The sequence below is a fragment of the Acanthaster planci genome, linkage group LG21 (genome assembly GCF_054643075.1).
Source record: "Acanthaster planci isolate LZ-2023a linkage group LG21, COTS_SCS, whole genome shotgun sequence".
Taxonomy (NCBI): Eukaryota; Metazoa; Echinodermata; class Asteroidea; order Valvatida; family Acanthasteridae; genus Acanthaster; species Acanthaster planci.
Genome location: NC_141797.1, coordinates 1,097,241 through 1,120,377, shown reverse-complemented (window position 1 = coordinate 1,120,377; position 23,137 = coordinate 1,097,241). Strand labels below are relative to the sequence as shown.

General features: G+C 40.9%; 3 protein-coding genes across 5 annotated transcripts in view; 2 read left to right on the top strand and 1 right to left on the bottom strand.

The window, feature by feature from the left end:
• The window catches only part of LOC110982355 (EF-hand calcium-binding domain-containing protein 4B-like), a 51,228-nt gene extending 45,317 nt beyond the window's left edge, over positions 1-5,911 (top strand). For both annotated transcript variants that reach the window (XM_022240702.2, XM_022240701.2), the window contains one exon: positions 485-5,911. In XM_022240702.2, coding sequence (XP_022096394.2) covers positions 485-646 — 162 coding nt within the window. In that variant the 3' untranslated portion in view covers positions 647-5,911. The remainder of the gene's footprint in view (positions 1-484) is intronic.
• LOC110982356 (dynein axonemal assembly factor 1-like) lies at positions 4,759-17,293 on the bottom strand. Of its 2 annotated transcripts, none has more exons than XM_022240704.2 (13): positions 17,215-17,293; positions 15,753-15,950; positions 15,375-15,550; positions 14,748-14,839; positions 13,399-13,620; positions 12,410-12,576; positions 11,558-11,632; positions 11,300-11,364; positions 10,557-10,642; positions 9,290-9,490; positions 8,929-9,038; positions 7,344-7,803; positions 4,759-6,905 (listed from the first exon to the last, which is right to left on the bottom strand). In XM_022240704.2, the coding sequence occupies exons 2-13, from the start codon at positions 15,888-15,890 to the stop codon at positions 6,796-6,798; spliced, it is 1,902 nt and encodes a 633-aa protein (XP_022096396.2). In that variant the 5' UTR covers positions 15,891-15,950; positions 17,215-17,293; the 3' UTR covers positions 4,759-6,795. The 2 variants fall into 2 exon arrangements, with proteins under 2 accessions (XP_022096396.2, XP_022096395.2); XM_022240703.2 differs by having other exon boundaries at positions 17,062-17,264.
• Positions 17,294-17,717: 424 nt separating this feature from the next.
• LOC147795662 (guanine nucleotide-binding protein G(I)/G(S)/G(O) subunit gamma-5-like) lies at positions 17,718-22,888 on the top strand. Its single transcript, XM_087131306.1, has 3 exons — positions 17,718-17,894; positions 18,506-18,619; positions 19,415-22,888. Exons 1-2 carry the CDS (start codon positions 17,803-17,805, stop codon positions 18,609-18,611), a joined length of 198 nt encoding a protein of 65 aa, XP_086987432.1. The 5' UTR covers positions 17,718-17,802; the 3' UTR covers positions 18,612-18,619; positions 19,415-22,888.
• Positions 22,889-23,137: the final 249 nt, after the last annotated feature.

The following is a 23,137-nucleotide window of genomic DNA, read 5'->3' as shown; positions in this document are numbered from 1 at the left end:
TCATAGTTTTATATTGACCAGTGAAGGGGGGTCATAGTTTCATATTTGACCGGTGAAGGGGGTCATAGTTTTATATTGACCAGTGAAGGGGGTCATAGTTTCATATTTGACCAGTGAAAGGGTCATAGTTGCCTGTTTCCCTGTAAAAGCTTTGTGAAGGTTCATTTTTTTTCAACCAAAAACAATATGCTCAGCAAATGAGGTCTTGACTGAAAAAGTATTAAAAATACGAATTGGGCAGTCCTGAATAGTACTTTGGGCCGACAGAATTTTAATCCAAGTCCCAAAAGTAGAAGGCAGTGGTATGCCCAACCCTCAGGCTGTTTCATGCTTGGTGGAAAAGCGAGAGCAACATCGTAGCATCATATCAAATATTCGTCCTGCGAATTCTCAACAGTCGAACACATTTCACATCAAGCTGTCATTAACCGTGCCAAAAAATGATGAGGCAACACCCAATTTGTCGTCCCTTTTCTTTTCTCAGTCCTACGGATGCCTTTTCTACGAGACCAGCGCCAAGAGCGGACAGAACGTGAAAGAAGCCTTCCACACCATGGCCAGCATCCTTCAAGAACGAGAGGACGAAGACATCGAGAAAGCCCTCAACCTCTCAGATGAGCCAGCAGAAAAGGGATGTTGTAAGTAACGGAAGACATCATCACCAAAGACTCGGAAAGGGTTTGGGTAGTGTTTGTTATTGAGGGTCACTTCAATTATACCCCAGTGTTGTAGTCGAGACGTCTTGCCAGTTACTTTTAAGTCACGGGGTAGTTTTTCCCTCGTCAAGTCTGAAGTTATTTGTTTTTCAAGCCTGACGTCTTTACTGCAACAACAGTGTTCCTGTGCCACTGGTCACCCTGTTACTTGTGACTGGTCTTGAGACTGATCTTGTGACTGGTCTTGTGACTGGTCTTGAGACTGGAGAGTTTTTGTCACACTGGATAGATTTTACAAAATACCAATAAGGCTTTGCGGTGGGCATTTTAAAGCCAAAATCTCCATCTTTTAAAAGAAACATTCAAATGAATTGTTTTTATTACATGTATTTGGGACTTTGAGGGTTATTTTGACAGTTTTCATACTAAACATTCCTTATATTTGCAATGCTTGTATAAAAGAAATTATAAACAAAAAAAACTGCCAGGTGTTTTTAAGAGTAACTTGCGTGATCTATCGGTGTATTTATCTGAAGGATGTGGGACGAGAATTCAGACATTTTTAGCTAAAATTACAATTATGCATATTTGAGCAAGAAATGATTTACTGCAGTTCTCAAAGTTTGCAGCCTTGTTCCATGTTGGACGGCGTTTATATCGGTGTGTGCGTATTTTTGAATTTGTTTTACAGTTATATATATATGTATATGAGAAAATATGTATTTATATTTTTTCTGGGTGTAAACTTACTGCTTTGAAATTTTACTGTTAGATTTGGATGTCTGTGTCACGTGGCTGGCGAGGTTTAAGGTTTCTGATGCCAGTCACTTTGGTGGAAAGCGGTGGATATTTGAAATCATGAGCTATGATCCTCAGCAGCTGAACAGATAAAATGGTTTCAGCTCTACATAAGAGGCAAGAAGCAAGAACACAGTGTGTTAAGCTGAAACTTTGGCCTTTGAAATTCTGCTTACTGGATTACTGCTTACAGATTAGTTGAGAGGATCATTTTTGGTTTATTTGTTTCCCGGACCAAATGAAGATTTGGTGGCCTCTGTTGCTGAGGAAAGTTGATCTTTTGGATATTGCCATGAGAGACGCTGTTGATTGCGGTGAGCAACGTTCGTTACGATTGGCCAGTTAACGTTCTCTAAGCCAGTTGGTAGCCAGTTCTTATCATGTTGTTGCTGTAGTGAACACTGGTCAAATATATATGACCATGTTGTGACTTCCAAAAAATAGCCAGGGTAGTTCTAAAAAGCAGTCGAAGACAGTCCGTGGTTATAAAACATGGACTAACACGAATGAGGAATACTTGTATGATGGGAAAATCAACTCATTGGCCACAGTGAAGAGGTGGCCTTGAGGAAAAGGTGGCCACTGTAACTTGGTGTTGGCCTGCACTGTTGGCCTCAAGTGTTGGCCAGTGAATCTCTCCACTGTAGCAAGACATAGTCTTGTTGCATACTGGTGATAGATACATATGGGTGTCCATTGAAAATGTCCACCACTGTGAACGATTTCTGCTTCTGAATATTTTAAGTAGTATTTTTGTTTTTCGCTAGTACTAGTGTTTTGACTAATCTGTGGTCATTATCCATAAATTCTCTGGCTTGACTATGCCGGTCAAATTGTGATCTTCCATTCACTTGTGCTTCCAAAGGAAATTTGTGGCTTCCATTTTTTTTTTTAGGCATGCCACTTTTGTTAAGTTCCTGCCATATTTAAGCAAAGAAAAATCCAAGCGATCATTATTTTACATTTTTGAATTTTTCATTGTTTGCTAACGTGCACTTAATATCTCTTGTTTTCATATGACAATTCGTATGACGTACAATCAGACTCGGTACTGCAAGATTTCACTCTTTTTGTAAAAAGCTGCGCGTGATGTAGATCTAGCATTTAAGCTAATAATTTATCACCATTTTGGGGGGATTCTGTCAACCCGCATGCTTGGAAACGCCGTGGTATCTCCATTGGTGTATTCAAGCAGAACCCATCATCCGTAGGTCTGTGAAGTTTCCGTTCAGTCCAGTGTACCGTTTTGTCCTTCCTGCCAGTTAGAATTGGGTCATTCTATGAATTTGTGGTCCAAACGTGTGATATTTTTGGTGTCCATGGTGCCCCGACCTGTGGAAATTGACAGGGAAGTATCATTGAAATTGACTTTCAGCTGCGTTTGTTTGGCAAGTGGTTTGTGTTGCTTAATTGATCATTCACAGAAATTAAAGACTACGTTCTAAACTTGCAAAGTTCTTTGTCAAATGTGACAGGGACGCACACAGAATTGGACCCCAGAGTTATAAAATGACCCAATTCAGCTCTTTGTGCCTGGCTTTTCGTCCATCAAGCATGTTAGGGGGAAAAGTTAGCATTGTTGGTGGACGTGTCTCGACAGAATGGGCGTTTTCTAAGATTGGTATATCTGGTTTCTCATAAAATTGGTGTCAAAATGACCTCAAGACATCAGTGGGGAAAAACCCTTGACTTGCACCATAATGAAAAATGCATTGCGATGTTTTTGGAGACAATCCAGGGGGGGGGACACCATCTCCGCCTCTTTTAAGGTTGGAATGTGCCGACAAAAAGCAAGGTGTGAGCCATCAATTGAAAACACCATTCACCTTGACCCTTTCGTCTGGACTTTATCTTGTCTTAATGAATGCCAAAGTTAGCACTTAGGGAAGTTAAACGGTTCTCTATGTAGAAATTTAGCATCTATCCAAATTCCAATTATAATTATATTGAAATTGAACAGTTGAAAAAGTGTGCAATGGAATGAATGCCAAATCATAATTTATTAATATTTCGGAAATTCTATTGAGAAATGATTTACTATTCAAAATTCTGAAATGTGATGAAAAAGGACCAAGTTTCGGTGTCAGCTGATAAGTGCCAGGAGGAATGTTAGGGAGAGTGATGGGCATGGCTGAATCTGGCTCTGAAGGAGGGGGGGGGGTTTGACTGCACAATGTGAAATTTCGACCGCTATATAAATTTTGACCGCTTTTGGGCTCTAGTATCATCTTGAATAGCACCAAAATATTCTCCCAATATTTATATTTCCAAAGCTGCATGTGATTTAATTTTTGTGTGGTTTAATTCAAAATGTGCAAGGTTTAATGTGTACATATCCGAGATATTTTGTAAATAGCACTGAAATCAAGAATTATATTTGCTCTCATACATGTAATTGGATTTAAATCTTTTACCTCACAAGGTTATTCTATTTCTAGCTTTGTTAAGATTGTTAGCACAAGGCCTTTGATTTCTAGGTTAAAGAAGTTTATATGTTAACATGTTTTGATGAGATTAGAAGCTTTTCATGGTGGAGGTAGCAAGTAAACTGGATAGGTTTATGGTAGCACCATGGAGGTATCTCTTTGAGTATGTGGGGTTCTGAAAAGAATCGGTGGCACTCAACATTTTGGACAGTATGCTCTGTCCGTCGTCAGGAGACCGGTGGCTTGGAGATGACCCGAGCCACCGGTTGGATCCAGAGTTAGCATCCTCTCCACACCTCACTGTCCTCTACACACCACATGAGCTGCCTCATCACTGGACCCTCTGCAGTCTCCTGACGACGGACAGAGCATACTGTCTGAAACGTTGAGGGCCACGGTTCTTTTCAGAACCCCACATACTCAAAGAGATATATCCATGGTGCTCCCACAAACTTATCTAGTTTACATGTTTTGCTCGGGGTATGTTTGAATATCAATCTGGGCTTTTGCTAAATTGGATGACATGTCAGACGTGTTTTTGTCTGTGAATTTCAGTCAAAATCCACTGGCAATGGGATGGTCAGTCATCTACAAATTTGGGAGGAGGCCATCGATGTTGAGATGAAAGCGAAGTGAAGTGAATTTGACGTTAAGAAACATTTGCGTTAAGATTTGCTTAAGTTGAAGTGTGTTTAACTTTTGCGAATCCAACTTTTGATCCGACGTCACTGTTTTCCATTCCTGTTCACTTTTGCGCCAGGCACAAAAACTCAATCTTTACCCTTTGAAATCTTTCTGAATACCTGACAAACAAAACCAAAATATGCCTATGAAACCTGTTGAGACACCTGATGTGACAAATTTCAACAATGCTCCCATTTTTTGTGCTTTGATGGTTATATTTATTGCTTCAAATGACAATCATTTTTACTTCTTTATAAATTCTTGTAAAAAATCCTGAAATGAAGGCTGCCCCTTCCAAAACAAGGGAATAGTTCCACTGTCATTTTGAAATGTCAGATACGTCAGGAGGAAAATACAATGCTTACAGTGACAATCGTTTTATTGTACTATAAATTTTAATATCAACTGTTCAGAGTGTTCTAAGATGGGTGGTAGAAAGCACAAAATATTATTTTAAGTTTGACTTTCTTGTTGCGGAAAGTTGTGATACTGTTCCCGATTTGTAGAAATTGCAGCTACCGAGGCAGGGAATGCTTTCTTCAATCTTGTATTTAAAAGTCAAGCTGCCTCGTTACACAAAATTGAAAAGACAGATTGTTTTTAAAATGGTGACTAATGCCCCTTGAAAGCAGAGGCACAAACAAGCCCCTATTTATTTTGAGGATTCAAGAGTCTTGGTCTCATATCGTGTTGGTTAAAAAAAAGATCCAAGGAATTAGAAATGAATGGACGGATTTACATGAATAGCAAAACTGGACCAACAAGCATGTTTCAGCGAGCGGTAAACCAACTCTCCTTTTGAGGCCAAGTTTAAATTGACCATGGTCAGAGTAAGTATCAAAATGAAAAATATATGCAGACAGACATTAAACGTATTCGTCCAAGTTGTGTCCGCATTGAACTCTATGGAATGTAACACATCTTGGAAATGCACCTGAGGGATCAATTAAAAGAGTTGAAAAACGTGAAACAAAGTTGATTGGTGTCGATTCATTTTCAGCCCGTTCGATCACGTCCCCCGTGCTTACTCGTGCAAGCGCAACTGCATTGAATTTGACACTCGCATGACTTCTTGCGCTGTGAGGGCTGGGTGCTCGGGCAACCTGAGATCATACATTGTTAAAACACAGAGGGCGTATGCCCATCGAAATCTGCAACACCACGGGTAAGCGCCAGGAAAGTAATCGAACGTGCCGTGTGGATACCTTTGATGTCGGTGTCAATAATAAAGCTGTTGTGTGTGGTACGTGCACAATATGCATCGTGGATTTGTTGAAAAATTCCTGATGCTAACGAGATTACTTTTCAAGGAAGATTGACTTGGGGGCCTGTGTGATGGAAAATTTCTGAACAAATAAAATTGTCCCCAACTCAAAGCAGTTAAAAAAAAGACACTTCTGGGGGGAAATCTTTGATCTGCAGATCAACCTCACCTGTGCATGATTCAAGCACTTGGGAACATCCTGTGGTGCATGGATTCTTGGCAAGACAAATTGCAAGGGCTTTGCTTTGAGTGTTAAAAACTGAACAGTTTTTCACTTGATATTTCTAAAAGCAGGAAACTCAAAAAATGAAACCAAACCTCCAAATTGGCTACTTTGGAAAAATAACAGCAAAAACACACATTTCAATGAGTACAGTATTGTACAAGTATAATTCATTATGAAACTCAAGTGAGTAACATGTAGGGGACCATCTCAGAAGTCTACCAAAGAACACGACTCGTTCCAGACAGGAATGTTACAGTGGGAACAGAAATGCAACTTTTTGAGACGAATATAACGCACAAACTGAGATACAACAAACAAGAACTGCCAATAACCAGGCCAACTGGGAATTCAGACTCGTCCAAAACATGGGTAATTGGAAACAGGATTGGAGTCCAAGGCCTGTGGATTACCGATGCTGTATTCTACCGTCAACTATGCTGTTAGTTGTCAGCCGTTCTGCTGTGTACAAATCAGGACAGTTCGTCGGCTGCACCACAAAGTGACGTGTCGTGGATATTTCCCGCACCACTAACTGAGGTATCAAGTTTCTGGAGCATAGATACGGCAAGTTACAGCATTCCACGGGAACTGTCTTGTTAGTTCATATCTCAACTTCTGATCTGTCTTTTGCAACTGGGGCGAGACACATGACCTTGACAATGAATACAATACCTTCAGTCCCTTAGTAATGTTAAGGGTAATTGGGTCTTTTCCGGTGATGTAATCGGTAACCGTGGCAACTTATGGTAGCGTCGGGTCCGGCCTGCCTACCGTCGATCCCGCATTGGCAGCCAGATCCCAGATCTTCTCCTCGAGGGATTTCTCTCCTGTCTTGTTCCCTGTAGAACCGCCTGCACCAGCACCAAGTATGAAAAGGAGATTTTTTTGAGCGAATATTACTTGTTAACCAGAAGGTCAGTGAAACAGAAGACCGGTTCGTACTTGGTGAGAAAATGAACAAAATTTTGAAATCAGATCAAATATTGAAGCTGTAAATTTGTAATGGTCGAATACAATTCAACTTCAGAAAATTTCGTAGCAAATGTTTCGTGATGTCAAATTCCTTTCATCTTGGTACTCGCCTTAAGATATCAACCAGCCTCGGGGAACAACGTTGTTCCTGGCTCCATATATGCGCCTGGTCCAAACATCACCAAAATGCCAAATTACTGCAGGATTTTGGGTGCGGTGAGACAGTCACAGTGAGGCAGGCCAGTTATTTAATAACTAAAGTTTCACAAATTAATTTTTTGCTATAAAAACAGCTTTTATACCTTTTCTTTTCCTACCTTCGGGTTTGTCATGTTCTTGTTCATTCTTTGCCCTCTCATTGTCAAGAACGTGCCAACTGTTGGGGATGCGAGCCCCATACTCCTTTAGTTCCTCGATCAGTGAGCCCTGATTGGCTCTTCTGGATGATGTCGATGAATCTGCACCCTCTGATTGGTCCATTCCGGGTGGGGCTGTTTCTGATTGGTTGATTTCAAGAATGAGGGGGCTGGACTTGTGCCCTGATTGGCCAAGTTTTTCAACCAAGGGATGTGATTGGTCATCGGGCTCTTCACACTGGAGCAGTGCAGAGTCTGATTGGCTGGTGTTTTTAGAATCACCGTGTGATTGCCCAATTTCGGAAATCAGAGCAGTGCCATTGGTCGATTCATCGGATGAAATTTCCTCAATGAGCATTTTCCTCGGAGCTGTTTGGACGGTGTCGTCTGTCGTATCAAAATCCTCAAGATCAGGCAGATCCTGCACAAAAATCAACGAACAAACAAATACAAGCGGCCTAGTATCAGACAAACAAAATTGTTCCTTGTCCAAGCTTAATATAACAATGGTGACTCTTTTTTAAAGATGACAGATCTTTCCAAGCTTGCGGGTGGATTTAAATGACATTATTGATGAAACTTCTTGTGTTAATAATAGATGAACTTTCAGCCCATGATTTAGGTTTTAACCATTTCCTGCCAGGTGTTTTTAAAAATGCAATGTCTACGTACGGGAGATTTTTCAATATCTTCCGTTTTCAAAAATCTTCATAAATTCTCATCTTTTTTTCCTGCATGCATAAACCCCCTGGAATGACTGTCTGGTGGCTAATCTGACAGACAACATCTATTGATGTCCAAGTCTTTCAGCCAGGCCTGCCGCCTTGTAAAAAGAGCCAGGATTGTGTGATGTTACAGAAGTTTCTTTTGTTCCCAAAACTAGCACAGTTGCTGCTGGTGTCTTTTCAATAGGGGCCAGATTAGCGTGCTGCGGTATTGTATCGTTCATCACTGGAGCTTTTTTGTCCCCGGTGGTAATCCGCTCACACTGAATGTAACAAATAGTGGGCTCATCAAAACAATGACGGATTTCCTCCACTGCTGATAACTAAAAAATGTTGGCAATTCCCAGCAGCTCGGTCTTTTGTTCAGAGTACAATCTCTTGCTACAAGACCCACAGCTCTTTTGTCCGATTGAGGGCACTCCAGTTACGCGTACAAACCCAAGGTACCCGACACAGGGCTCCCCGGCAGGATCTGGTTAAGCTCGAATATATTTTTAATTTGCATTTTTTCAGAAACAAGTACAACGTCAAATTACCGTGGAAAACTAACTAATAAGACACAAGGCACAAGACCAGTCACAAGTCCCGACACAAAACCAGCCACAAGGCCAGTCACAAGACCAAACACAAGACTTGACACAGAGATCAGTCACAGGACCAGTCACAAGACACGGCAAAAGATCAGACACAAGACCGGGCACAAGACCAGTCACAACTCACAAGACCAGACACAAGAGAATACACATGACCAGACATGTAATTCTGTCTCCCCAAAGGACCATATATAATGCCCAACTGAAAATGACAGAGAACAAACTCACATCGATGTTGATTTTCTCTTCCTTGGGCAGATCTATGGTCTCCACGTCTTCCTCACTCACCAACTCTGTGCTGAAGCCAGAGTTTGTCTGTTGATCTCTGTAACTATTCCCTGAATTGTTGGAGTCAATTAGGATACCGAGTTACTTTGGTGGAATTAATTGGAATGTGAATATCTCTTGAGGGAAATCAAGCCACAGCGAAAACTATAAGGTCTATAGCCATCAAAACATTTTGTGGCTTTTGTTTGAAAAAAAAAAAACACCAAAATTTGAAACAAAGATGACCTCTGCACTGGGCGACCAACAACAAAATTTTAAAATAAAGGTTGATCTTGATATCAATGGCTCAAGCAATGCTTACCTCTTGATGACAACTCCTCCTCAATCAGCATTCCCGTCTTTGCCTGTTGACCGGTGGGGGTCCCCTTGCTGACATCGAACGTGAAGAGGCCTTCATCTGCGGGGGGCGTAGTGACTGGTTCTGGGGTTATGCCTCTGTTCTTTTCGGCTTCTTCTTTCTCTGCGCGGGAGGCTTGAGCACGCTTGCGGATTTGAGTCAGTGCTGTCAAGTTTGGGGTATTCATAAGAGGGCTTATTCAAATTGACAGACATCGACTAATTTCTTTTTTTGGAAATAAGAGTATCTGGCTCTATTTTAGCCTGTTCTAATGAAATTCCGCAGAACATCTGTGGGAATGACGTGAAACATTAGCCTCGGATTTTTACTTCTTCACAATGAGCCAGCCCTAGGTATGGTCTAGTGTTTGGCAGAAAATCTTGACGTTTTTATATGACAAGACACCACGAACACTTTTCTACATAAACAAAATGGGACACCACAAATGCAAACTCTGGAGAATTATTTTGTGGTTCTTAAATTCATAGGTTCACATTTCTTGCCTTAATGTCTACGTGTATTTTCTACATTATGAGCCAATGCATGAGCGATAATTGCTACGACCATTCCTTATACATATTCATAATCAATACCCAAATTCTAATTGGTCCTTTCGCCACCCTGTGCCACTCGCCAGGGTTACCGTTTGCCCAAAGTGCAGAGTCCGCAGATGAGGATCCGATTCAAATGTGTTCCCCAGGAACAGTTCAGTTTGACTATCGCCCTTGTGAAGAATGCGACAGCATTGCTCTTGCTAACCATTGTACATGAAAAGGTGACAGGGCATATCCGTGTACAAGTTGGCGAGCGATGTGAATGATGCCCTTACATTGCAGGGCCTATAATGGGGGTGGGGCTTAATGGATCCACCTACTAATGGCTGATGGTCTAACAACTCCCCCTCCCAACTTTGGAAATCATTCCGCCGCCGTTGGCATTAATTCCCCTCAGTGTTGGAAGCTGATAAACTACCTCCTTCCGGCTTTGCCTTGGGAACAAGTTTGTCAACGTCCAGTACCTCAGGGATCTGATATCAACAGTCCACCTGCAAACCATGTTGTATATCACACCTGGCTACATTTTTCACCCTCCAGAAAATGGCTACAGGTTTACAATGTAACAGGATAAACTGATTAATAATGGACTTCGATGGGGAAAAAAATGAATGCAGATTTTGTAAGCTGTGTAAAGGCAAGAAATTGGAAGAATTGGAAGTAGATAACTGGCTCACCGTCTACGCTGGCCTGGATTCTCGCTCTCTCTTTGTTAATCCAGCGTTCTCGTTCCTCCTTCTCTGCTTCCCGGCCGCCTCGGAACCTGACGCAAAATGACAGGGTGCAACACAGCCAGCGGTCCAATGAAATGATTTGAATTGCCGCTCGAGATGTGACGCGACTTGTGGTTTGTGAGATTTGAGACTTTGGACTTGATACTTTGGAATTTAGGGCTGGGGTTTAAAATAAGTACTTCCTCTTGGAGGAGTACGACTGGGAAAGATACTTAAACTTTATAATTTCAATATGCGAAAAGTTTTCACATTTCAGATTAAGCATTTTAAAGTTCATATTTGATGACAAAGAATTAAAAAGGAGGAAGTTGGGATTTGGTGAAGTCTGAATTAAGTTTTAAAAAGTAGGACTCGAAGCTTGGAACCAAAGCCCTTAGGATTTCAGACTAGAGAAAAGCAAGTTGAGACTTGGGACTTGACTTTTTTTTTGCTGAGAAAATGACCTTTTTAAATAAATGATCCTGCAAAATATTTGGAATTGAATAGGAGACGGGTTACTCTTTCAAAATACATGGATTACAAAACTAAAAAATTGACTTCCACCTCAATATCTGACTTCGAACTCTCAAAGTGCGAAAGAGCAGGATGTGACTTTATTTTCATTTTGACGTGACGGGTCACACATGCATTAAATTATTGATTTCAAAGCAAAAACTGAGGAGTGACAGATCAATATCACTTAATACCAGGCTTCGGTGCACGCTCTTTCCCTTGGAAAAACCGGTCTATCGTCCAGGTACGTCAAGTTAGTCTGGGGGGAAAAATTGAACCAGAAATTATTTGGATGATGAAGACCTTTTCAAGTTGGATTGGATTTCTGTACTTTTTAAATGGGATTCGAGTCCCTGACCCTAGGACAAACGTCCCACAACATATCGTTTGGTGTTCCACACTTCGGACACCTCGTTTTTTCTTCCGATTCTAATCACACGTTATTGTCTTACCAGTTTTAGGATGAGTGTCTTCCGATAGTTCTGGATCGTCTTTACCACTGGATTCCCCATTAGGTTCAACACCCGCTAGGGCAGGATTATAACAAAAATTGAAACATTAATTGCATGTATGTCTGTGAGGGGTGAGTTAGTCTTGGTTCAAGATGTCAGTGATCGATAGCGATTGCTGCATTGGTTTGCACAACAGTTTTTGTTTCACTTCCTTGCACCACTAACGTCTTGAGGATATTGCATCAATGAGAGATTCTCTTTTTCTGTAAAGTAGACCGTTTGTGTTAATATTAGTATCTCCCAATTGAAGACGGCGTCCCGTTTGATAATGGTCATCGGGTGCAGGCCTGAAGTATCACTGCATTGCATTTCTGATCAGATAGTTATAGAGATTTGCGAGAGCACCTTGCAAGGACGGTTTGCTCTGTCTGTCATCGTCAGGTAGTCTCCTGATGACGGACAGAGCATACTGTCCGAAATGTTGAGTACCATCCGGTTCTCTTCAGAACCACACGTGCTCAGAAAGAGACATCCTTGCACCCTCCACCATGAAAAGCTTCAAAGCTCCTATCTGATTAGCGTGCTCAATCAGCACACTACACAGCTGAAATCTGCACATACATAGCATGCATGTTTACAAACGCCGGGACAGGGCAAAGTATTTCTTGATCGTTGATTGGTTCCCAATGAATGCTAAGGCAAGAAAAATAACGAAAAAGTTAAACCTCTCCTGAGAGATTCACGAGCACAACTCCACTATTGTCTTTTACCCACACTGCTACCCCCCGCAGATTTAGATGACGAGATCATGTTCACACATTACCACAGACGGGATGAAATCAGTTGACTTACACAGGTCTTCATCGCTGCAAAGACATCCACTATCTTGGGGTCGTTGAGTCGATTGTGAGACAAGTCCACGACGCTCAAGTTATGGCACTCGGCCAATTCCCTGATATCGTCGGCGGTGGTGAGACGGTTGTGAGCGATGTTCAGAGTGTTCAGCTTTGGGAGGCAAGCTTTTGGAAATTAAGGAACAAAAGTGTGCATTTTTGAAATTGGGGATTTCTAATTTTAACATCTTGGTCTTTCCTGCATCAAATCACAACTTGAGATAAATTTGACATGGAACTCCTCGAATATTTGTATACCAAGCTAAATGGCCCAATGCCACCACTTTAAGTTGAATATCGCACAATGTAATCGATAGGATCCCTCATTTCCACTTAATTAATGTCAATTTTCAACATGGCGTCAAATTGAGTGATACATCAATACGAAGATCTTGGTTTGTTAATTATCTAATGGAAACTAAAATGGTATTTAAATGTGGCATTTTTGCCTTGGGGAGATGTTCATTTTATACTGCGAGTTTTTCCTATTAAAGTTAACAGAGATTTATAAAACGCTATGCTCGGTATTATTTCAGGACGTGTGATAAAATTCACCAGCTTACTCGGGTTGGATTTGAACCCATAACCTCCCGCTTACTAAAGCAGCCGTCTTAACGACCAACAACCAAGCTTGATGGGGATCTGCTGGCTGGTTCATTTCAATTCAGCTGTAGAAGCCATGCTGAAGATTTCTATTTTGCCCATCGCAAAAGTTACAGCAGGGAACAGATATAGACCACTCTCATTTGCTTACAACTTGTATCAGCGGCCAAAGTTTGCAGAAATATCAATTTTTGGTTGGTTTTCGATTTCACCTCAAATTCGTTCAAAATAAATGCCTGTCCCATTGATTTTAAATAGGGATGTATCTTCAGATGTTCCGATAGAGACGAGGGATTTTTAACACTGGACTGTGACTTCAAAAGAACAGACCGTATGTACGCGTACCAAGGTTCTGAAGTCGGTCTATTTGGTTGTTACTCAAATTCAAGGTGTCGAGTTTCTGCATAGGCTCCAGGTTCTGGATGGACTTGATCAGGTTCTGCTGGAGGTACAAACAGCGCATCTCCGTCTGGTTGTCCAGGTTCTCGATGAGGCGGATTCCGTTGCACTCCAGGTAGAGTGCCCTCAAGCCCGTGTACTTGTCCAAGTTTTCAATCTTGTGGTATCCTGAAACCGTAGGCATAGATGAAGGCGCGTTATGACCAAGACGTTCTTTGACATTTGGTCAAGGCCACAGATCCAAAAGATTGCATATCCTTGATGATATATTCTTTCTTTAAAAAAAGTCAAAAATAAAGTCTGTCCTTCCAAAGAGAAAAACTGAAAACTACATGATTAGAAAGCAAGCCTGGGTGGGAAATAATTTAATTTCTAACCAGCCACAAACCGGAGTGAGATTTGTGACCCGTCACAACAAAATGAGCGTAACTTCGCATTCTGCTCTTTTCTATTTGGAGGGTTTAACTCTTATTGAAGTGGGTACTGTAATATTTGAAAAGAGTAAAATCTGTCTCCTATTTAATTACAAATATTTTGCAGGATCAGATATTTAAAAATGTCATGTTCTAAGTAATTTTGACGATAGCATTGTTCGTGACTTGTCAGAAGCGTTGACACAATGTTGCGGACAAATAAATAAAATAAATAATAAAATATAATAAAAATAATAAAAAATAAAATAAATAATGTCACATTGTTACCTCATACTTTTACTCTAAGCGTTCCAAATACACACCATTGGAAAGCTCTCTTTTGCTGAATTCAAATATACCAATATCTCAACTTTTGAAAACTCTGACTTTCAGTTCAGTTTGTGGTGACAGGTCATATGAGTACGAAGCTCCTGTTTTCAGACATTCTGCGGCCAACTCGTGCCCTAGTCTGCTAGTATTTCACACTGATCCAAAGTATAATGCCGTACACAAAGAGCAGCTCTGCTAATGGCAAATCACGCAGTTGTACACTGGCCGCCCCTACCTGCAGTGCACCCCCAAGTGGCGAAAGAAAGACATGTGGTTAGAAGAGGGTTCCTGCACGTGTTCTGCGTGTACGCAAAGACCATACATGCCGGAATAAATTAGTAACGCGTACTCAACCTGCTCCGCGTCAAACGTGCCTCATGGCGCGCTTATGTGGTGAGTACCAAAAACACACGCCCTCTTCTGTTCCGCTCGGAGCGGACACCTTTGCTTTAACAAGTAACTGTTCTTTACTGACTTAGGCCTTCTAGTTGTTAACGTCTTACACTTACATACAAGTATTTACACTGCCTGACTGCTGTTATGTAATCTTACCTTTATAATGCAAGTAGAGGACGTCATTTAGTTCTGGAGTTCGGTATAGTTTATGTTGTTTACAGTGGTCTTTGAGAGATTTCTCTGTAATTCTGTCAAACAAACATAATTTTACAGATATTTAAAGTTGTTCCCTTGAAGATTGACGACTTACATATATGACTAATCGGTTATTCTGTTAGATGATTAGGAACGACACTGTTTGACTAGAACATTTCACTGAGTCAGTTCGGTCTTCCAACAGCGCACTCCCAAACTGCAGCGAGCGTGAGTCATTCAAGAACAGTGGCAACTGAGACCTCACGCACAGCAGTCTGTCCCACCAGAGCAGCCATACGCCGACTCACTCGCATGCCATGATCCCGAAAGAAGGTGCTTTTATGAAATACCGAACTGGGTCATTCAATGTCAAACCGAAAACTTGAGTAAATATGATTTAAGTCAACTATGCAATTCTGTTGAATGAGTTTCTTTTCTCTGTATGGAAATGCTTCAGATGTTATCAATCCCTGACCAAAAAAAGGACTTGAAAAATCAGAATGAGTTAATTGAAATGGGCAACACTTTTCAAATCTGTCTCAAAGAGACCTCCTTGACTGAAATATGAGGATGCTGGTAAGCCGTTACCGTGGATACTCGTTTTCCTCTTTCTTCTGTTCGTTTCCTTCCATCTCCACCTCCTTCACTTTCTCCTTACGATCCGTCTCAGCATCCGGAGGCTGTGGCTTTGTGGCATCGCCCGCATCCTTTGAATCATCTTCCGTGCTCTCCGTGATGAAGACGGGCTCATTTGTCATCGATTTCTACCGCCAAAAAAATCGGGACAAGAACTTTGATGAAAGAAAAGTAAAAATGATCAACAACCACTGTTTTATTTATTTTGATCTTCACAAATCAATACAGACGCTCCATTCTATTTCCATGAACCACCCTCTATCTCAATGTTACCAGTTAAAAGCAGCTTAAATTTACAATAAAATAATGAAGCGTGAATGCTGAAATTACCTTCTGCGGGGAAACATCGGCAGGCTGATTGAGTGGATGATCACCCAGGGGCGGCGGCTCCTCCTGGGTTGCAACCTCTGACCTCGGGTCGTCTTTTGTCGCTATGGGGTCATCTGCTAGCTCAACAATCACCGGCATCTTGTTGCTGTGTTCTCCTTGGGTTCAACCTTTTCTGAACTTCAATTTTTTTTACCGAAGCTACCACAAAATTACATGAAGAAAAAGAAATCTATGTTAAATAAAATCGGTGGGATAACTAACACGCCTAATTTTAAACATCCAGGAAAGAGGTAAATTCAGGGGTTATGTGTGTGGGTACACCAATGTACACCGTGGAAATAATCATTTTATTAAAAGTGAAGATGCAATGAACTTTTCTCAGACACAATTTTCTGCAAGTTTGTTCACTTCTGATGATGACTGCCTAAGCATGCTAGGCCCACATACACGCATGTACAATACTGAGCATCTTTACTCCCCTTTCTTGGATGCGTACAAAGTCTGTGTATTAGATATATCTTGACATGGAACAGCTGTCAAGACGATGAGGGGTCAAGTGACGTAATGTTCAACGACCTTATTTTAAAGATGGCGACCGTGAGAGCGAGTCCGTGAGATTGAATGGGTGAAGGCAAAAAGACTGGAAAATACCATAACAATGTGAGCGAAATCATTCAATATATAGCGCTAAGAAAGTAGACAGGCTAAGGATCATGTCTGTGTCCAAAAGAAATTGCGCCCACGATGATAAGTACAATGTAGGTGCACCAAAAGTTTTCAGTACGCCGACACGAAATTGCGTATATGGATGTAGGCTAAGGATGGAGCGGGTGTGAGAGTCCGTGCCACACTACCAATGGGGTTAGGCCTACTAGTGCTACAGAATGACAGAAGTTCAGCAACACCCCTGTGCGTGTTAAGTGTGCACATTTTTTGCATGTGCCAAAGTCATTTTGTTAACATCACCAATTTCTGCTTTTAAAAACAAATGTTATACAGATTAATTAAGTGCCGTATATTGTACATTTGTAGGCCCTCGCCTATGCATACATGAATTACAGTGTCAGGAATGACCTGCATAAATTTGGAGAAGATTGAAAAATTTGCCGGAGACTGGCCCCCAATTGGGCCAGCCCAACTGCAGCACTAGTTGGGAGTGTCCGACACTACAGTTGGGGCGTAACAGGCCTACCAAGTCCCAGTGAACGAGGAGTGAGTAGGAGTGACGTGGGACCCCTACCCTCACTCCCCAGTTAGTCGTAACCGTCGTCAAACATGGAAATCGGCAAACCATGTTTTAGTTCCTTACCAAACACTTTCTTTGTAAGCTTGTGGTAGGCCTTGAGCTTGAAGTTGTTCCTGAATAGTAATGATGGTCTGTTTGAGTGACAATGTTTTCGCGAATTTTCACAACAAATGCTAGGCCTACACTGCGACACATGTCACTTGTAAAACTTCTCACCAAAAATCTCTGGCGTCTGCACATCACGTAGAACGTACGTACGTACGTACGTACGTACAACAAGGCCGCGCGTGCGGTGCGCCAGTTGTGATGGCGCCCTCCCCTAGCAACGGTAATTAATTGCAACAACTGTTTTATGAAAACCTCATTTAAAGGATAAATGTACACACAACAGTCGTCGATAAAGAGCCTAATTAATTTTATCAGGTACCTGATTCTGTACAGCTGTAAAGCATGTACGAAATGAACAGGAGCAGAGCCAGTCTTTTTTTCATGTAGTCTTTACATCAGACGCGATTGAAAAAAGCTAGTAACAATGAATGCAGATGCTAGTATTCAGTTGTATCCGTTTTAAGAATTCAACTGGACTTTTTAAATTATTTCTTTTCCCTTTTTTAATAAGAACAAAAATGGACGAAAAATTATTGCACAGCGTCCTTCAAATAATTTCACAAATGGATTTTAGATTAGGCTTAGAACAAAACGAACTACCGGCTGGAGCTTGCGACTACTTCATTAATCGCCATTTTTGTTCCTCCTTTTTTGGCTCTCAGAGATTGGGAGGTCTTGTCCGAAAAATCTTTAAAAATGAGCAGCGAGGTGACAATGAGGAAGACAGTTGAGCAGCTGAGGAGAGAAGCTGCGGTGGACCGTATGAAGGTCTCACAAGCAGCTGAAGAGTGAGTTTTGATAGGAATAATTGATCATGATTTGTCTTCATAATCAACATGATCAATCACTGAGTCAGAGTGGCAAGAGTTAATGACCGAACGTCTTTGTCACTTCATCACAAGTTCATGTTGTAACGTGTGTTTGTGTTTAAAGCCCTAAACGGTACATGTACATGTAGGGATAGGCCTATTTCAGCAGTTTGCCTAATTGTGACGACATTTGCCAAAGGGGGATGTTTCTTCATGTTCTTGTCAGCTTATGTCAATGTCAACATGGTCAATGGTCAAGTTGGTGTTTGTGAAAACAGGTATGACAGGTATCACTCTCAGAGACATGACAGGCATGACTGTTTCCTAATTTCAGGACACACTCGAAATGGCCCTCAATACAATGGCCCCCTTTCATGATGGAAAAAGTGTGCTGGTTGTTGTATGGAGTTTATCACTGGCTCTGTCATCTGGTCATGTCCATGCAAGTGTCATAATACTTACTGCCATTGATCGGTAACCAGTTATCATTTCCATAGTGTTACTGTGGTCTCCAGATACGTCTATTATTGGAATGGCAGCATCAATTTGATTGTTGTTGACATCTGAATTTTGTTGTTTTTGTTTCTTAGCTTGCAACAGTTCTGTCTGAATAATGCCAACAACGATGCCCTGTTAACTGGTGTGTATTTGACTGGTAACCCATTCAAGGAAAAGAAGGGTTGCACTATCATCTAATTCTGCAGGTACAAGTTGGAAATTAGAAGCATCACTGGTACCCTGCTCCAAACCCATAGGCCTGCTTAAATGCTTTAAAAATGGAGAACTGATAAAGGCAGAATCCTCAATCCAAGGGGATGGAAATGTTGGGCATGATCACTCAATTTCTGTGCAATCGGTCGATTTTACTGCACGATTTGTCACTTATTCCATCATGAGCCAATCGCCTGTTTTCTCTAAGTCATGGTTGTGGAAGATTGTTTCAAAAGAGGGACGTTAAGATGTGAGATTTTGTGGAGAATCAACCAATCGTGCACAGGGGTGAGACAGTCATGCAGATTAGTCAATCACGCCCAACAGTACTGAATCAACTTATAAACAGGCAGTCCTTGGAAGTGCACTTTTGTGTCCATTTAATCTTTTTTACCTCGGAGGCGGGCAGCCTAGTGGCTATGGATTGTAACTCCCAAACTTGGAGTTGGGAGGTTCGAATCCAGCTGGTGGTTGCATGTTGTGTCCATGGGCAAGTCACTTTCCTCCCACTGGCCTTTCTCTACCGATGGGTACCAACTGACCAATGGGTACCTCTGAGGGCAGATGTGGTTGTTGTGTGATGAGCTCATGTGCACAAGGCAGCACTAAGCTATACACTGCTTAGGAACCTGAGAGGGCTCTTTGTAAGCCTGGTGAGCAGGGGTAAAATGATTAAGCACCTTGAGCACTGTTGGTGGATATCTGTGCACTTTCCTGCTGTTTTATGCTGACGTGTTACATATTTCTGGGCGAAAGTGTGTCATCTCTCTTTGTGTTTCTGTTACCAGATCGAGGATCATCAGTAAAGCAGTGACTTGAAGTCTTTGAGTGTTACACAGATGCACCAGGTATTTAAGAAAGGACCAGCAGTGAACATCAGAAAATCGTGCACAGCGTTTTTTCAGTAGTTAACGGGTACACAGCAGTCATAGTCTCTTCAAACTTATGATCAGTGTTGGATTTGGACATGAGTACACGTTCATCTCTACATTACATTTTAAAACCGGGATTCACGAAAGTCAAACGGTATCTTTTCACAAGAAAATGTCTGATCTTGTCACTCTGTTGGGGGACCCACGTCAATTAGAATTTGTCAGTGCAGTCAAATGTTTAAAGTGAAATAGTGATATTTATATTTGTTGTTTGTAATGGTCGTAATCTGTAGATTTAGCCTCTCCGAGGGATTTTTCTTACTACAGTTATTTGGGAAAAAATGGATCCAGCTTGTTGGAAGTTTTGCATTTGTTTAGATTTTGGAAGTAGAATCTAAGAGGCGCAGGTGAAATTCTCATGGTTTTCGAAAATCTAGTTGGAAGCACACTTCACCTGATGTGATGTAAATTTCAAAGGGGCCATTTTGAAGTATTTATTACTCAAGAATATTTACCCGATGATTTGTTTATTTTTAGATTTCTGCGAGAACCGGTTAAATGCCATTCACGCTCCCTAGTATTTCAGCTGGTAACCCGAGCACTGAAATTTTGACTGGCTTAAAGACCAGAAGTACTTTTTGAAATCTTCACGCTGTTTCATAAAGAAAAAATTCATGCCTCCTTTGACGAAGATTTTCTGTCTTACATTATGTCAGTCAGTAGAAAATTTTGCATTTTCAACCATAAATGCGACCCAGTTAATAGTTATTTGTCCTACCAAATTACTGAAAGCAATGTTACACTCGATGAAAGTGCTATCCAGAAAGCCAGTTGGCAACATTTCAAATCAGATGAGCAAAGAACATTACTCCAGAATCTAGCTTAGCATTTACACGTTGTCGAGACCATGCACAAGACCAGTCACAAGTAACAGGGTGGGCACTGAAAAAGAAATGCTTTTGTTGCAGTTCATGTGAATAGATTGTGGCTTGAATTCAGACTGGAGGTCTTGTGTGGTCTTGTGAAGGTCATAAGTGGTCTTGTGAAGGTCTTAAGTGGTCTTGTGAAGGTCTTAAGTGGTCTTGTGAAGGTCTTAAGTGGTCTTGTGAAGGTCGTAAGTGGTCTTGTGAAGGTCGTAAGTGGTCTTGACTACAACATTGACACATACAGGTACTTTAAGAAGAAAATCATTCCGCGTTTATTCAGTAGATGAAAAATGTACAAGTAGGTCCCAAATGTGTTCGTGAACATGTACACGTATGATACCTGAAAATTACAGTGTACTTTTCACCATGACATCATGTAGCACAGGATTTCATAGAAGTATTGTATATGTATATCTCCAGTCAGCATGAAGCGTATAGCACTTCTGCTTGAAACTGTCGAAGTGTTTGTACAGATGTACTCTTTGTCATTTCCTACATGTAAATGTACATCATTGCCTTGCACTTTAATCTCAATTCTACATGCATTTGCCAGTGCATTGTGCTCGGAAGTGCTCAAAAAGGAAGCAGGAAAAGAAATTATATACACTGAATTTAAAGATAATTTATTCATGAGGAGCGCCGTGGTGTATTTGGTTTCTGTGAATAGGCGTAATGCACCATTTGTTTGCAACAAAACTATGTCAGGATGTGCACAATGTTGGCATGGCAACTAATTGGTAACCATAGCAGCCGAGCAGGTCTGTGTGTTGATGGATATTGAGATTCACTTTGGATAGTGAAAACCGGACTCTGTTTTCCGGACTAAATCACTAATTACTAAAACAGAAAAGTACACCATGATTTAGTTTTTTTTTAATGTCTATTTTATTTTGGCAGAGGGAAGTGAGAATTGTCCAGTGTTAAATTTTTAAGTCTGCTTTTAATGTCACGAATTCTAGGCAAAATATCAAATTAAATAAAGACTCAATTGTTAGTTTTCAGGATCTTTTTACCATTTAGACCCCATATGTCCTGAAGAAAAGGACTGTATTAAAAGTTTAAAATATTAAATTTTGAGATCGTCCAAAATCAAACAGTTTTAAATTCACTACCTCCAAATAAAATATCCGGCCATCACCAAACCAACATCTGGACCAATCAGGACTGAATCTTATCATAATTTTAAAACACTTTGGTGTAGTCTCTAGCGTGTTTAGATCATGCCACTGTAAGCTGCGGCAAAGGTATGCTCCAGACTAGAGACAAATGCAGAAACATTTCACTGGACTGTTCCTGTGGCCCCCATTTATGGCTGAAAGTACTGTGTTGGGTTTTGTCCCGAGCAGCTGTCACAGAACAGTGGCTCTGTGCAATGAACAGACATCACAATGCCTGAACGGCCATTTGTGGGGGCCTCTGCCCGTGACGGCATCACCACAGCCACTGGATTCTAGTCTATAAGCAAGGCGCTCCTGCTTGTGCCGAATGATGGTACTATCACACTGTTTGCAGTGGGTTTAACATTATGAACACATGTACATGTAGTAGCGTCTTGCAACAAGACTACCAAAACTAGATGAGCAAACTTTGTTTAACTGATAGCCTGTGTTTTGGTTTTTAGCAAATATTCACAAACCTGTGTTCAGTGGCTTTGTGAATTGGTCAAAGGTGTTAACCAAAGTTATGGGTAAAGCTTAAATGGAGCAGGGAAATATTTTTGCTTTACGCATTACATCAGTATTCTTAATCCATTCCCACTGGAAATACGGTACATGCTCTATCTTGTCAGTTCCTATTTGTTTTAGCGTACTTCATGCACTTCCTTGACTACTTTTAAGCAATTCTTGTTTTTTTTTCATGTGGGTTTCTGATTTTATGTCATATTGATCTTACAGTAATGAACTTGTATTTATTTATGGTGAAATATAAGCCTTGTGAACTTGCCGACGGGATTATTACAGCACTGTGTTGAAGGGTCAGTGGGAAACCCCCATGTTTTTCCTGGGAAAAAAAAATAAAGGCAGTTTCAGGTCTCTTTCATTTCATTTCTGATTGGTTACAAAACCTTCCTACTTGGAATGTGATGAATATAAAATTAGTTTTATCGGTATTTTGCCAATCTGAAAGCACCAAAACCTGTAACGAGGGAATGTGGCTATTTAAAGATGAATTATTCCAATTTACAAGTCACCTGTGTAAGAGATCATGGAATTTCACAGCGTCAGATGCTTCATGTATAATTTGATCCATGTTAAATGAACAACGTACGTCTTTCTCTGTTACCTTTCTCTCTTTAATAATTTTTAGCGTGTTTCATATTCTGAAAGCTACTGGCATAAACATATTTATTTACTGCTTTGGGGTTCATTTCCTTAAAATTATGGAAAATGTCTTATTTTAATCTCTGCATGAAGTTGGAGAACTTGTGTTGGTAGAATAAATAAGAATTGGTGTAGAACCAATACTTTTGGATTTTGTGTTAAAGATTCACATTTTTCTCCCATTATACCCTGCTCACACACCTGTGATAAACTCATATTGTTGTTCCGTCCATTTTAACCCTGTAAATTCTCATTGGGTAATCTTAGGCCTAGGCTACGCACCGTGCTATTGCCATGCCAAACTCCAATCGTTACATTTTTTTTTAAGTTCGGCAATAACACAGTGTTTAGTGCAATTTGACTTGGCAAACTTAACTCGGCACGGCAAGCCC